We start from the raw sequence: 17,078 nt of genomic DNA, 5'->3' as shown, positions 1-17,078 counted from the left end.
ATTTTTTAAATTTATGAAATTAATTTCAAGATGTCTTCGCAAAGAGAATATATTATCCTTTTATATAAGCATGTACTAGCTAGGGTGTAGGGTATAATAGCCTCTAAGAAGTCTAATGGAAATTGAGTTTGTTTTGTAGAGTCCCACAAAATTTCGATGTCTATAATAAATATTTTACCATCAATTCATTCATATGAATTGTTGTGTAGTTTTGAATCTTGAAAAATAAAACATAAAAAAATACCTGTTTCTCTCTTAATATGAAAAAAAATGTTAAATAAAAATGAAAAGGTATTTTGATATAATAAATAAATCAAAGCGAACGAAGGAAGTAAAAATTTTACACACTTTTAGATTCACTTCCATTAATTTTGGTGCCCATCTCGTACCTTTAATAATTAGGACCAAATAAAATGTGATTTGCACTTTTGCTCTTCGTGACAAATAACTTTTTCGAGATATAAATTTATATTTTTGTATTATAATATTTGATAAATTGTATCCATCGACGTAATTTTAATTTTTTTTAAAAACTACATCTCATTGAATATAAGTTTAGTTGCTAAAGGGGAAAAATTAAAAATTAATTTATTTATATAAAAAGAAATTAAAAATCAGTCCATCGGGTAAAACGTGCAATAAATATATCCTTTCTAAATTTTGTCTAGTTGTATAGCAATAATGTGGCTTTACAAATTCAGAAAAATAATCTTTACTCTATCTTTATCTTGAAGGGTGATTTAAGCTACCTTACAAGTTAAAGAAAATGTAGCAGGGTATCATAAACTCACTCACCACAAAGAGTATGGTGAACTAGTCCCATTTTTTCATTTTTAATTAGAAGTTTCAATCATTCGGAACAAAATAAAATGTTTCGAATAGCCAACAAAAAAGGAGTTAAGAAATTAAACTTTCTGATCATTTTATTTACACACCAATTTTCTTGTGTTTGTTTTTGTAAACATTGTTAGCAGACAAAGCAAGAACATTTCTTTTTTAAGAGTTAAACGATATGAACTTTGGTAAATATTTTAAGATGTATTTTTTCATTATATTAATATAAGAAACATTGTACAATTTATTGTACTTTCTACAGTCTTTAAATATATCAAATTTAGCTTTGAAAATTAGTTAAAATTTGACCCTCATAAAGGGAAACATGACTATTATTTTGGAACTAATTACATATTTTCTTAAGAGGCGTATAAAAGAGAAAAAACGATAAATAATTTGAGAGAAAAAATGATAAATAATTTGAGACGTAGAAAATACTATTTCGGGTGATGAAGAGTAACCGTTTTCTGGAGATGCGTAGGGTATTCTCCCTTTAAAGCAAACAATATTTGTTGTGTATTGTGTATTGTAATTAACCACAAGACAAGAAATGAAAACAAAACACGTTTTTTTTTTTTTTAATTGTTGGATCCTACGCGGAATACGACGTTGTTGACCAAACAGAGGAAACTTAGTAAATTACATTTCACAATCAATTCACTGAATTTGGGTTTTTGGAACCACGTCTCTAATTTCGTGTATTGTGCAAATTACTTTTCCTTGGATTATTTTTTGGAAGGACAAACAACAGTCAAAACAAAATATTTCTTGTGGTGTGTGAAAGGAAAAAAAAAAGCATAATACATAAACATGATCATTAACTTGTTTTCAGCGGACAATTATGTTTTTCAATTTTAAGTGTGCACAAGTAGACACTTAAACTTATATAAAATTGAACAAGTAGACACGTGTCCCACGTGACATAATACATGTAGAACACCATGTAGGACACAAAATTGTCATGTAGGGTGCCATGTAAGACGAATGTGTCTGTTTGTTCAATTTTATACAAGTTTAAGTGTCTACTTGTGCACACCCAAAGTTAAGGGTCATAGTTGCCAGCTGACATCAAGTTAAAGATCATGTTTATGTATTATGCCAAAAAAAAAACTTTCTTGTCTGACTTCGACTTATTTATTACACCATATCAAAATTTTCTTAAATACTCCTTCATTCTTAATCAAATGTTTTAATTTCAAATTCCTCTAAGTACAAAATTCCCTTTGTTAGAGAACGATTTATCCATAACATATAAGAAAATAAAATCAAAATCAAACCGTTTATTCCGGCGAAGAAGAAAAAAAAGAATATGAGATGGAAAAGGAGCTGCACGTTCTAGGGCCAGTTTACAAATTATAGTGTGCTTACACGTTTACGACTTTGTACTTTAATATTTTCTTTTCCTTTACTCTTATCCCATTAATTACAGCTGTCCCTTAGCCTGTCTTGTTTTCCAAAAAGGTTCGCTCTCTGATTCTGACTGACACAAAATATATGTTACTAAAATATCATTTAAAGTTATAATCTAGACGTTAATTACAAATTTAAACTATTAATAGTTGTAAAAGTTGGACATAATCATATTTATTAGTCGAATTTTGTAACACAAATGAACTTTTTAAAATATAAAAGTATCTTATATTGTTTCGTTTACGTTTTTTTTTTTTGGCTTCTTGGCCATCTGGTTTGTGAGTTTTGTGAGCAATTATTCTTCATGATTGCGGCAGTTCATAATGACTATGTTTTCTATTCCAACTCAATCGTAGTTGTCCACTTTTGACATATATCTTAAAAAATAATAAATAATACCATCAAATTATAATATTTTGAGAAATGTATTAGATATTGAATAATCTTTAATAAAATCAATAAAATAGACCAAAAAAATAAGTTATCTCTTAATTTTCTAAACTGAACAAATATTATTGGACAATTATTTTTATAAAAATGGATGGAGGGAGCAAGAACCAACCACCTCTTTTTTTTTTTTTAATAATCATTGTATTCGATTCAAGCCAACTCATACATGCTTCAATTGATTTTACAGGTATTATGCTATATCCCACCAACATATAAAAATATCAAGTAATATTATTTATCAAGACTTGAGAAAATGAAAACAAGTAACATTGTCTATCAAAACTTAAACAAATAAAAATAAATTTTGAGAAATTCAAATTTAAAATTTCATAATTTTTAGTCATTTCATTGATAATAGCCAATAGGAAACGCCCTCAGATACAATTCACGGTCACAATTTTATTTTCTGGGAAAGCTTATCTCAAAGCCTCTCCTACTCTTGACCATCTTCGAATTCTAAAATGCTTAATCAACTTTTATGTAAAGTTTATGCTAATAACCTTTAATCAGCAAACAATTCTCCCTTTCGTCCATGTTATTTAGTGGTTTTGCTTTTTGACACACTTAAAAAAAAGCATTTACTATTATGAGTTCAATTTCTATCTAGGGTCTGAGCTTAAGCTGCGGTCTACAAGATGTTTTATATCCTGTTTAATTATCTTTTCTTAATATTTTTTCATGCTATTTTTTATCACTTTTTATACCTACTATAGCCAATCTGTCACTCCTCTTCACTATGGTGTCCGTCCATCATTGCTTTACATGTTCGAATTATCTTAGTCTCGCCTCTTTCATCTTATCCACCATGCACAAACACTACTTCCACCTTACCCGCATATATTTGCTCCTAGCTAGTTCTATCTAACCTAACATGTCCACACATTCATTTCAAATCAACACTACGCCTCATTCAATATATTGCTTGTTTAACCGTCACTTTATAAAACTTACATTTAGAATTTGATAGCACAATTATCACACAATCCATACAATACAAACTTTCATTTTATCTACTCTACTTTAATACAATGTGTAACATCCTCGCATATTAATCCACACTTCTACATATTGATACTAGAGAGAAATATTAATCTTCAAGTAATTTTAATTATTGTATATATTAAAGTTCTATACGCTGTTGACTATTATTAGCACTCTAACGTTGTGAGGTCCCACCAACCAGGTGGGCAACACAAAAACAAAGTTTTTAATTCCACCTTAGAACGTGCCAATCATAACGGTAACCATAATTGATGCGAATAATTAATTGATCAAACGGTCCTTAGTGTTTCGCAACTCTTCATCTGTTCGATCATCTAATTATACACGTGTACGCTCCTGATATCTTAACACCGAAACAAAAGACGTGAACATTTTCATTTTAATTTGTTATCATTTCCCTCCTATATATACTCCATTCCCTGTGGCGGTGTTCTTCGTCTCTACAACTCTTCTTCTACCACAATACATACACTTTCTCTCTCTACAAAAAAATCACAATATATAATACAGAAAAGTTCTAGAGAGAGAAAGGGAAGAAAATGGCTTACTCGAAGATAATCGTCGTTGCTTTCATGTTCGCTTTGGTCACCGGATCTGCTTTTGCTCAAGCTCCGGGAGCTTCTCCGGTAGCTTCACCAAAACCATCTCCGGTGCCGGTAGCAAAACCTCCAACTCCTGTTGTTACACCAGTATCTGCTCCATCAGTATCTCCTGCTGCTAGTTCACCTTCTGATTCTCCAGTGTCATCTCCACCAGCTCCACCAACCGTTGACACTCCGGCGTCTGCTCCTTCCGCCGGCGGTGCTCTTGCTCCATCCATCGGCGCTACTCCAAGCGGTTCTCCAACTTCCTCTCCAAATGCTGCATCCTTGAACAGAGTCGCTGTTGCTGGATCTGCCGCTGTAGCGATCTTCGCTGCGTCTTTGATGTTTTAGATCTGAGGAGATATTTGCATTTGGGATTTGCCAGAGAGAGAGATGTTTATGATTTTAGGATTTTTATTTTTAGTTCATCTTACTCGTTGATGTTTATTATTCGTTTTGCTCTTCTTTTACTTTTACCTTTGGGTGATGGTGACGATTACGTACATGCTATTGATTTGATTTTTACTATGGTTATTGTTTATTATCATCACCATTGTTATTACTATTATTACTTGTTATGGATTCTTTGTTTATTCATGGTGCACTATGATGTTTATGTTCCATTATCATAAATAAATTTATTTAACTCGGTTAATCGACTATCTAAAAGTGAAAAAGAAAGCAGTAGGAAATTGCTAGGTAGACACGTGGTTTGACAGCTGTATGTAGAAGCAACTTCTTTTGGTTATAGTGCGGCATGTGCTTCTGGGGGCCGATTAAGTCGGAATCACGTTATACAAATACCTAGGAGTAAGTAAAGCTTAGTTCTTTATTGATATGATTATTTCCATTTTGTTTTGTTTCTGCCAGATGACAGACCATCAAGTACGGCCGATGTGACACATTACTGGTCCCTTCAACACTTCAATTATTTGTAGATTCGAAGTTTTTTTTTTTTTTCATCAAAACTAAACATTTTGTATTAGTGTATAGATAGATAATACTGAAATTAAAGCAGTAGTAACATAAGTACTTTAAATGACAATAAACAGTGAAGTACAATGTATGTTTTATATATGTCCAAATTCCCTATATAATTGATGATTTTTTAGTCTTGAAATGCAAAATATTTGATTGGTAGCTTAAATATCGCAACTATACAATTTTCATATGCCATAATGCCGTATTTGATGGGACTGAAATATCAAATGTTCAATGGGCCTTCATTTATTGACTGAGAGACACAATATTTGGGCTTGGAATTTACTAGGCATGTTATGTCTCTTGATACATGGCTTGGATATTGGATCAATATAATACAATCTTGGGCTTAGAACTATGAAGTGGACTTAATTTGTGGGGAAAATTGTATGAAATAGCAAATTATTAATTCAAATTAAATGCTATAACCACAGTTTGATTTAATTATAACATGTAGCAAACAATTGTCATTCGCCTCTCTCCCTAGGTTTCTCGCTCGCCAGTCTCTCCCTCGCCTCTCTTGCTTTTATACAAACACAAATGTATAAAATGCATTTGTATTTGTATAAAGCAAGAGAAAACTGTATATACAAAGACGAGTACATATATGTTCGTCATATACACTTATAATTATACAAATACAGATCTTCCCCTTCCCAGTTCTCTTTTGCCTTTCTCTCTTTATACAAACATAGATTATACAAATTACAATGTATAATTTGTGTTGTATAAAGCGAGATAGAGAGAGAGATTTGATATACACATGTTTTATTTCGATTCAATTGTATACAAATTCAAATTTTATACAAATATACAAACACATGAAATTGAATTGAGAGACTGCCTACGATTTATACAAACGAGAGACTGCCAATGATTTATACAAATGGCCTGCCAGCGAAATTATACAAATCTGAAGCTCTTGCCAACGAGTTATACAATCTGATGCTCCATAACAAACATAAAGTTTGTTATAGAGCGCAATTATACAAACTATAGTTATACCATACAAATATGATTTTTATGTTTGCTATATGTGAAAGTTGCTCTAATTTGTGGTGGCTCAACAAGACCCAACCCATCCCTAATGAATTGAATTTTGATTTGATTAGATCATGTAAACATGTTGTTTTGACGAACCTTCAAAAATCATAATCATAATCATGCATCAAGTATTCCCTTCGTTTCATATTATTTGACTCTTATTGATCTAACACAATCCTTTAGAAAGTTTTAATTAAAATTGTATTTTGCCAAAACTAATCTTATGAATGATTCTTTAAATTGACTACTATTACGTATTTTATATAGTTATTTGATACTAAAGTAATATGAGAAAATATAATAAAATTCTCTTATTATTGCCTCGTTATGCCTGAGTTGTGAGGTCTATCAACCATATGAATAGTTCAATGTGCACATCAACTCATGACCCTGAGATGTTGGTCATCCAAAGCGCATTAGCATAACGTACTCCTCATGTTTGAATCGAGGTTTGATATACAAGTAAAAACATCTATTAAAGAAACAACGAAGTAAATGAAACGAGGGAGTACTTTACCAAAAGAGTCATGACATGCCATTAAATCACAAGTGAGAACAAGACATGTATCAACCCAACCACTTACAAAGAGCAAAGCAAATAGAAAAAGCAGTAAACATAAATAAAATCAACAAAGTAACAAGGGAAAAAAATGGTCACAACATGGCACTGCCTCTATCCTGGCTAAGCTTATTAAATAGTAACAAAATAACTAAATATTGCAACCACACCGGAAATTAACAAAGGAATAAATGGTGACAAAATTACTGATGCAGATGGATGTGCAGTAGTAGGGGTGGTGGTGCCGGATGTTGGTGTGGTGGTGCCGGTTGATGGTGTGGTGGTGTCCGGTGACGGTGTGGTAGAACCACCACCTGCACCACCACCGCCTCCGGCTGCTGCTACTGTAACGGCGAGCTTCATGCCACCGCTGCAATGGCCCATTACGCCGCAAATGAAGTAATGAGTGCCGGCGGTTTTGAGAGGGATAGTGGTGGCGCCGCTATTGTCGGACGTTATGGAATTACCGGTAGTGCATGAAGCATAGTCACTAGAACTTACTTCGTCCACCGAGTGACCACTTGGATAGTTGAAAGCTGCAAAAATAAAATAAAGTATTATTTACTATTACGAGTTTAATTTCTATACACAATGTATGTGACTTACTTTTTCTTTTTAGAACTTATATTTCATATTGTAGCAGAAAGAATAATATCTTTCTATATTTAGAAGCAACTTAATTGTAACTTTAAATTTTTCATTTTATCTTTACAAGATAATCTATAGCTTTTGAACGGTATCCGGCAAAAATGTAACATTCACCTCGAGGATTTTCAACGACGTATGGACGAATAGGCAATCTGAAAATGGCAAATTTCTAATAGTATATCTAAGGTTTGTTTCAAATCAAAAGTTAAAAAAAATCTTTCTTAAATTTTATCAACATTTTTTTTTATTATCAATATTTCATATATATGATGTCACATAAATCGGAATAAAGGGAGTGCATTACTTGATATTTTCATATGTAAAGATAATTTCTTGATTTGCTAAGTCATTTTTTTTTTTTAAAAAAATGTGTATATATGGGGGAGAAAACTTACCAAGTGAATCACCAACATTCAATGTTGTTCCACTAGCCCAAGTGGTATAATCCACACCAAGTCCCCATCCAGATGAGTCTCCAACAGTATAAACTTTGGCCAAACTTGGAACAACACAACACATGAACAAAACAATTACACCCAAAAATTTTCCCATTTTTTTTTTATGAATCTAAAAGATAGAGAGTTGGTATTCTTAATTTTGAGTGAAGAATGCCTTTGATTTGATTTTCTTATATAGTAGAATGCATTGAAAAGGAAATGGAGTGGGTCACTTAATATTTTTGTAATGGGGTGCATATATAGTTGTAAAGGAGATGTCACATAATTTCAGTTTGACATACATTATACCTAATGCCTTGAAAAAGTGGTTACTTTTATCTCTTTGTTTCTAGCCTTGAAGAATTAGGTTGGTGAAATGAATTATGTTAGTTAAGATATTCTTGTTTGCCTGATGAAAAACATGAGGTTGAAACATTATATTACATGATGTGAAATGCGTAGAGAACAAGTCATGTATAATCAAATATATGTTTGACCATTTTCACTAATTTCTAATTAGTGCTAATTTACAAACCTCCCCTCCCCTAAAGTCCCAACGCTATCATATGAAAAGAATAAACATATGAGTCATAGCATGTTCGATCAAACTTTCATAATCTCTTTCGATCTAAAGTCTCAATGCCATGAATACAAAAAAATAAAAAAGAGTCACAATCATATGAAAAGAATAAATGTATGAGTCATCAATATTTTCTAATTATAGCATGTTCGATCAAACTTTCATAACCCCCTCGGCCTAAAGTCTCAACGCCATGAATAAAAATAAATAAAAAGGAGTCACGATCATATGAAAAGATAAACGTATGAATCATCAAAATTTGCTAATTACTGTAGTATGTTCGATCAAACTTTCATACACCCCCCACCCCACCCCCCACGATCATATGAAAAGAATAAATGTATGATGCATCAAAAAATTTCAATTACAATAACATGTTTGATCAAACTTTTATATAACTAAACACCATGAATTAAAAAAAATAAAATCAAATTTTGATAATTACTATAACATGTTCGATCAAACTTTCATATATATATATATATATATATATATATATTATTTTGAGAGGTACTTTTTGGGAGTAGGAAGATCACTTTTCGAACAACTTGGGGGAATTCCATATATAAAGTATATATGGACTCTCTTTATGTTAGGAGTAATGATATATAGATAAAAAGATTCAAGATAATATATATTAGATTGGTCTCATAATTAGCTAGAATAAAGTGACACTATATATATAGTCTTATATATTAATTCGAAAGAATTTTGTAGAAAAACCAAAGACATGTTAAAGGTCGTCCCCCAGCCCCACCACCCGAAAAAAAAAAAAAAAAAAAAAAAAAAACCCACACATCTATTTATTTTTTAAAATGATTATAAATAGACTTCTTTCAAATATAAAAAAGAAAAGAAAAATTGACCCTCTGTTTAGGGATGAGGGATAGTCTTTCTCGTATAAACTTACAAAATATTCACCTAACAATTGGTGTAAAGGTGACTAGGGGGTCCCGCCACATGCCAACCTCAATTAAAGTGTCATCATTTTTTTTATAAAAAAAATTTGGTGTCTAGTATTTATATTGGGAGTCCAGAGCCAAAAGGGCAAAAGAAATTGTCAAAAATTTCAAAAGGGCACATCAAATTTTGTTAAAATCAAAAGGGCAAAATCGCTCCTGACGAAGCGATTTCCCTCTGACACAATGACAAAATCGCTACCCTAGCAGCGAGCAGCGATTTTAAATTAGATTTTTTTTTTCCTTACACATCGCTACAGTGCTATTATTTTCATGCCTATTGTTAATTATTAATAATATAAAAATAATAAACGATAAACAATATACTCAATAAAATTGTTGAAGCATGAAGAACATTGAATTATATATCATAAATAATAATAAAAGAATATTAACGATATATACACCTAATCTTTGAATTCAAAATTTTCTGATAAAGGCAAATTCCATTCCAAGGGAACTCTAACCCCATACCCCCATCACAACCTTGTTGGTGTGTCGTCATTTTATTTTATTTTTGCTTCTTCCGTTCATATTTTCTGATTATAGAAATTCGCATACTTTTTTTTTGTATATTAACTATTTCCTGCGTTTGAAGATGCAATTTTAGATCACAACTTGAAATCAAAATTTCTCACAGTTATTAAAACAAAATAAGGAAAAGAAAGTTCACTGATCTTAAAGTTGCAATTTGGACGATTTAAATTCTGATATTATGATTCAAATTATATTTATGAATATGACGAAGCCACGTGTACAAGGTGATATAGGAGCAGCACAAAAATTACGATAGTGGGGACTCATAAAACGACCGAGTGAGACAATCTAACAACAATTTAGATGTCAAATTCAATATTGTTATCTTTGGAATCATTCTTAAAGTCAATTAATTCTCCTTTAATGATCATTTCTTAAGGTGAGGTCTTTGCGTTATTTCTCCTTCAAATTATATTTCATTTGAATCACACGTTGATGAGACCAACTTATTTGGGATCGAGTAGTCAAATTCAACATTACATTTCTATAAATTGAGGTTTAGTTGAAAAAACGTATTTGGGAGTTAGGATTGAAGTTTTGTAAATGAAAACTTGATAAAACTCGAAAAACTTGTCTCTCAAATTTTGAATTTCATATTTCAAGTTTGGAGTTTGAAGTTGAAATAGTGGTTCAAATAGATTAAAACAAACATCTATTTATATTTAAAAAATGCCTTCCAAATATTATTTCAAAATTTTAAAACAAAAATCCATGAACAAATGGGTCTTTGAGAGAATTAGAAACTAATTTTGTTGGGTTTGTTAGGGTCCAGAGGGTCGGGCCAACTGCTCCCCTCCTGCGCCTGCTCCTTTTTAGCTGTCCAATTTGATCATTTGCCAATGAGGTCTCATATTCGAACACTGAGTATGAAATAAAATCGGAACTTCAATACGGGGAACAAATATGACGCATCCAAATTTTCTGGTTTTAGTAAAGATAGAAAATATTAACCAAAAAGACGAGGTCTCTGACATGGGATTCGGAGGTTTGGCTAATTATAGAAATGGTATCTCGTCAAATGTTACATCTCACCTGAAATTTTGGTAGCACTTCAACATCACTCTTATTCTTAGTGGGTTTCCTTTTTTTTTTTTTTTTTTTCCTTTTTGATGAGTACCTTCTTTAACGGATCTTAAACTCTTAACTTTTGGCAAAAAGTTACTTCAAAACTCAGACACGGACTCATGATTTAAAGTTTATGAATTCATATAACAATCTCAAGTTAATGTATAAAAATAACTTTGTTTCCAATCACATACTATAGAGAAATTTAGTAGATTTCTTAATATGTATACAATGTCTGAGCAGAAAGACTGAATTCACATGAACCTATATGTTACTTGTAGATTCATCAATGTCAAAACTTAAAAAGGTTGTCCCACACTCAAAAATTTACTCAAAATAAAGAATACAAATATGTGTAATTGCAGAAACCAAAGCTAATTCAAGATAGGTAGAAAAGGCCAAATTTGAAAAGTAATGTGCACCAAACAGCTTGGATGTAGGTGATTTCTATGGAAATGTACCGTTCATACACTTAAAATGTTCACTTGCCTTTAAAACAACTTTCTTCTTCTTAGCAACAAACTCCTAAAAGGAATAATCATGCAATTTGATACATGGTCAAGACAAATTTATAAACAGCCCTTTTCCTATTGCTAGCAACAGCTTCCACTGCCAAAACTATGAACTTTTCATTTCTCTATCGACAGCCCTTGGTCGGAAGAGAGTGATACTGCAGAGAAGAAGGGAAAGAACGAAAGAGAAAAATAGACAACTCAGTGATTGCATTTCACGTAGGGAACGGTGAAATTAAAGACAAAAAAGGTACTTAAAAAAAGAAGAAAAAGGGACGGTAAAAATTAGCATCAGCAGGCTTCCATAGCCTTTCTATATACCTCTCATTTTAAAATCCACAGCAATCAAACAGGAAGATTGAATTTGGAGCAGGACGAATAGTTTTTGGAAAGTAATCCCACAGACTATCTTATAGTTCAGGAGCTATACTTGATGAAAATTCCCAAACCCCACAAAGCTATTGACATGAAGCACCGCGATATAAAACTAAGAGCTACTTCAAAATTTAAGTTTCATGTTAGGGGCTAAACGATGCCATGACAATGTACATCGCATTGCTGAGCCCTACTTTTTGGAGTTGGATTGTCGGAACATATATTATTCATTGGATTATACACGGTTCTATAAGTATCATAAAAGGAAACCTCCATTTGTATTCCCAAATGGCATTCAGTATAAAACAATGCCTAGTTCAAGTGGTATCTCCTGTTATAAGAGTTGTGACATTTAATTTGGGTAAAGAAGACACTTCACTTACTAATTGATAGTCCAGGATCTAACCCAACTTAATCTAGCTGACTTTCCCTACTTGTCTTTCATGGTAGATTACACTTTACTAACTCGCATTATTAAAAACAAGATATGGAGAACGAGAGGATAATAAAGAAACTGTTTTTTCAATAAAAGAAGAAACAAGTGTGAGCATGGCTGGAGGTGGAGAAGGTTTTACTATTGTCCTTATGAGTTTTACAAATCATGGTGAACTCATGGTGATACAGTACCAACAAATATGGTGTGGTGTCAAATTTTTTTCAATCACAGTGTGGCACTTAAGCTTTAGGAGAAACTTGAATGACTGGGACGTAGAAGGCTTTTGTAACCTACTTCAGATGCTGGATCCCTTCCAGATTATTCAAATCTAACAGGATACTCTCAGTTAGGCAGCAAGTAAAGACAATAGTTTCTCTGTCAGCAAACTGCTATAGTTTACTAATGAAGCAAGCTGATCAATGGGATGATAACTGGCTTTGGAAACCAATTAGGAAGACTAAGGCACCTGTCAAGGCAGTATGGTTTGGGTAGGTTGCCTCTTTGGGGGGACTGCTTAACATAAAACAAATTGCAGAAAAGAGGATTCCTATTGTGCAATAGATGATATTTATGTGAGAATGACCAAGAAACAGTAGATCACCTCCTCATACTCTGCAAACTAACTAGACAATGCTAGGATTTGTTCCTAAGTATATGTAGAATCTATTGGGTAATGCCACTCAAGGTAAGAGATTTGATGGAATGCTGGCAACATCAAAGAACTCCTAGAGAATTGAAGCAGATCTGGAGGACCATCCCTCTTTGTATCTTTTTTTTTTTTTTGAGAATAACCATCCCTCTATGTATATTCTGGACCATTTGGCTAGAGAGGAACAAGACACGTTTAGAAAGTCAGAACAATCATATCTCCAGAATCAAGGATAACTGCCTCTAAAATTTATATTTCTGGAGTAGAAGTTGTATGGTGGATGGTCTTAGCCAATATATGAGTTTTCTAGAACTTACTTGGAAGAAGGATGTAACTGACTGCATTCCCATGCCCTGCAGGTCTTTTGTATCTTTTTAGTAACATCTTGGTAACTTAACAATAAACCTCAGAACAAGACTTGTGCTCTCTAAGAAGGATGTGCATACGTTTTAAGTGATCTCTTAATTGTTGATTCAAGACACAGGTGCTAAGAACTTAAAATCAGACAAAAAAAATTGTCAAGATAAAAAGTAGATGTAAAAGAAAGTGATAGTGCAAATAAGTGGAAAATGAAGTGTAATAGAGAGCACAACGCACCTTACACATTTATGAATTGTTATATATTAGTACGAGGAAATAGGAGCAAATGCGGCCTAGAGTGTGAACAGAGACAAAGTAAGCTACCCTACGGTATTGGGATGTTACTTATGGAATAGATAACCAAATGGGTTCACCTAAGTAGGATACATGGAAGAACTACGTTTGACAATTAATCTTGAAAAACTACAACTTAAAACTTAATGCTTGTTCATAACATTAAGGAGATGAGTGTATATGTTGGAAAAACAGACAAAATGAAGACACTAATACACGGGAAGAAACAGATAGCTATGATCCTACTCCATACCCCCGATCAGCACTCAGTAGTATCATATATCTGCTAAAATATCCTACAATGAATTGATTTAATCAAACTTCTAAACAAAAAGGACAATAAGTCGATAATTTTTTTCAAACATATCAAATGCTGGGAAGTCCGTAATGATTCATAATTTGCCAGAGCAAATATTGTTTCATAGCAACTACCCAAAGCACCAATATGTCACCAGCAGTGGTGGAGGCAGGAATTCTATCAAGGGGTTTCAAATAAAACATAGGCGAAATCCTGAACCCCATAAACCATTGAGCTACTCCTTTGACATATGCTCAGGGGGTTCAATTTTAACTATATACACGTACACAAAAACATTGATCTTATATATATAGTGTAATTTTTTTTCCGAGGGGGGTCGGATGACCCCCCTGGACACACTCTACATCCGCCACTGGTCACCAGCACGCATTTTCATATATCTGGATATCTGGGTAGACAAAGAAATACTGATTCTCTTGCAATGAGACCTTGAAGGATACATGGCATGTCATGTAGGGACTGCATTCAATTATCATAGAGAATATGCCAAGCGGTAGTGATTCTCTTGCAATGAGAATTTAGAGGAGATGTCACCTTCGGACTGTATTCAATTTCCGTAGTGGACATTTCTCTAGAAACTTATACTTGATTAAACATTTTTTCCGCACCTCTAAACAAAACGAAGAGATAGAAAACAGAAAGTAATCCCGAATAATAGAGGAAACCAAAGGAACAGGGAACGTACATGAAGCTATATAAAAATTTCTGACACAAATTTTTTGAAGATATCTGCCTGGATTCTACTATACAAACAAAAAGTCATGGAAACTCACTTCCTCAGAGGAATAACTTCCAAAATTCAGCAGCATTAGCTCATTCTGCCACAGAGATCAATTCAGATGGTAGTTCTTGGGACTGGATAGCCTTTTTTGTCTCTTCTCTAAGAAACCTTTTACTCTGTGCCACCCTTATAGCTCTTCCCATAAATTCCTATGGATGAAGATATACTCAAATCAGGTTTTTGACATTAATCAGATCCATGGTTCAAGTTCAAAAGAGTAAATAAACTACAGGAACCGCAATGAACATTCAATAAATGGAAACTGAAATTCATCACAACAAGCAGCCAAACCCAAAATTACCTTTCCGTCAAAGGAGGATAATGCTGCATCAGCTTCCTCCTTGGTATGAAGGGAAACAAATCCATATCCTGCAGATCTTCTGGGATTATCATTGAATATGACTTCAGCAGAAACAACATTTGCACCATTAGCCTTAAAGAATTCCAGCAGGTCGTTAGACCTTGCTTCAAAATGTAAATTAGCCACAAAGAGATTGTGTATAGGCAGCGGCTTGGATGGTGGTGGAGAAGAAGGTTTCTCAGTCTTTGGCTTAGCCCATGCAAGTCTCAAAGGTCTACCCTCAAGTTCCTGTCAAGTGTTAACAACCAATAATGTAACCCAAACTCATCTCAAAAGAGTCAAATAGTGACAGAATTTTTCAGGAAGAGTTAACATTCGAAATCCTTACATACGCTTCAAGATTTTCAAGAACTGCCTTAGCTTCCTCATGTGAGCCCATTGTGACAAAGACCAAACCCCTGCTTCTTGTCTTGTTATACATCGCAACCTTGAGGACAAACAACAGACAACTAACCCATCTCAGAAAAACTTAAAAAGTATAATCGAACCTTCAAGAAACATAATGAGTTCAGGCAAGTTTGGTATGGCGAAAAATATTTTTTCACCTGAAACCATTTTTCAGTATTTGGTTATAAGATAAATCTCCTTGAAAACAATTCTTCATCAAAAGGAAAAATGACTTCATTCACTTATGGTTAGAGGTCATTTTCCTCTCCAAAAATCACAATTCTTAATTCATAACACCAAATTCAACCAACATGAAGACGATGCTTCCAACCTTCAATACTAGAAATCATCATCATACCTTATACTGCATCTAGTATCATTATCATGTCACCTACTTACCAATATTTGATTACAAACAAAATTTCTCCATCCAAAAGTAGACTTTTTCACCTGTGGAAGTAAGTCAGTTTCCTTCCGAAATTCTTAATCCATAACACTAACGTCAACCAACTTTTCAATTTCCAATACTACTACAAAAATAATAGCTAACCTCTCTCCCCATAAAGGCAGGGTTAATGTATGTGTACATTCCACTCCCCAAACCCGAGACCCCACTTGTGGAACTATACTGATATGTTGTTGTTGTACTATAACCCTATACTGCACCCTTGTAACTGTTTTCACAAATATAATTCTACATACATAAAGCAGAAATTTTAAAAAGGTGCAAACCTCAATATCCTCCACAGTGCCATATTTCTCAAATAGAGGTCGAAGGTCATTTGCTGTATAGGTCCAAGGAGCATTCTGAGCAAGCACTCTTCTTTTCAAACTTTCATCTTCTAATTGTTCTTCTAGGTCTTGTGCAGTTTCTGGAGTTTGGGCAGACGAAGAGCAATTGGATATGTAAAGGTAAGGTCTTTGAGCTTTGATGGGGATTAATGGGGAGAAACAAGGAGTCCGCAAAGAAATGGAGGATGGGGATAGTAAAATGGGAGTTGTAGAATGGTGGTGAAGGGGAAACAAAGTGGATGATGAAGAAGGAAATAGAGATGGATAACATAGTAAGCGAAGTAACGCCATTGATGAAGCGGAAGAGTTGTGTAAATGGGCAATTCAAAGGCAGCTGCAGTTGGGGATAGTTTACGACTGGATAAGGGTCATAAACTGGAATTTTCAGGGTAATATAAACCGCTTCCTCCCTCCCAAAAAATTAAAATTAGTTTTTCAAGAATCAAATTAAATACGGTAATATTTATTTAATATTATAAAGGAAAAAAAATAAATATATCTCTGAACTATCGTAAATCGTATGCACATACCATCCGTTATACTTTTGGGACATTGGTGCCCTTGTCGTCAAAAAATAGAGCATGTATACCCTTTATACTAACGGACATACACGTGTCATAATCTTATCCACCGACCCGATATTTATTAAATATCGGATCGACGGATAAGATTGTGCCATGTGTCCCTATTTAGTCTTCTGTTAGAGCGAAGGGCATATATGC

At 33.3% G+C, this 17,078-nt stretch overlaps 3 protein-coding genes across 3 annotated transcripts; 1 reads left to right on the top strand and 2 right to left on the bottom strand.

The window, feature by feature from the left end:
• Positions 1 to 4,143: 4,143 nt before the first annotated feature.
• LOC125814302 (classical arabinogalactan protein 5) lies at positions 4,144 to 4,875 on the top strand. The gene has a single exon (XM_049493772.1). It carries the CDS (start codon positions 4,236 to 4,238, stop codon positions 4,629 to 4,631), a length of 396 nt encoding a protein of 131 aa, XP_049349729.1. The 5' UTR covers positions 4,144 to 4,235; the 3' UTR covers positions 4,632 to 4,875.
• Positions 4,876 to 6,913: 2,038 nt separating this feature from the next.
• Positions 6,914 to 8,334, bottom strand: LOC125814296 (blue copper protein-like). The gene is made up of 2 exons (XM_049493766.1): positions 7,908 to 8,334; positions 6,914 to 7,400 (listed from the first exon to the last, which is right to left on the bottom strand). The coding sequence occupies exons 1-2, from the start codon at positions 8,062 to 8,064 to the stop codon at positions 6,997 to 6,999; spliced, it is 561 nt and encodes a 186-aa protein (XP_049349723.1). The 5' UTR covers positions 8,065 to 8,334; the 3' UTR covers positions 6,914 to 6,996.
• A 6,329-nt stretch (positions 8,335 to 14,663) lies between these two features.
• On the bottom strand, positions 14,664 to 16,714 carry LOC125814285 (28 kDa ribonucleoprotein, chloroplastic). Its single transcript, XM_049493754.1, has 4 exons — positions 16,297 to 16,714; positions 15,506 to 15,604; positions 15,118 to 15,405; positions 14,664 to 14,965 (listed from the first exon to the last, which is right to left on the bottom strand). Exons 1-4 carry the CDS (start codon positions 16,645 to 16,647, stop codon positions 14,849 to 14,851), a joined length of 855 nt encoding a protein of 284 aa, XP_049349711.1. The 5' UTR covers positions 16,648 to 16,714; the 3' UTR covers positions 14,664 to 14,848.
• Between the last annotated feature and the right edge of the window lie 364 nt (positions 16,715 to 17,078).

Source organism: Solanum verrucosum, unplaced genomic scaffold, assembly GCF_900185275.1.
Source record: "Solanum verrucosum unplaced genomic scaffold, falcon-dt-bn FXZP01000230.1, whole genome shotgun sequence".
NCBI lineage: Eukaryota > Viridiplantae > Streptophyta > Magnoliopsida > Solanales > Solanaceae > Solanum > Solanum verrucosum.
The sequence above is the reverse complement of the archived record's forward strand: the minus strand, read 5'-3'. Positions and strand labels throughout refer to the sequence as shown.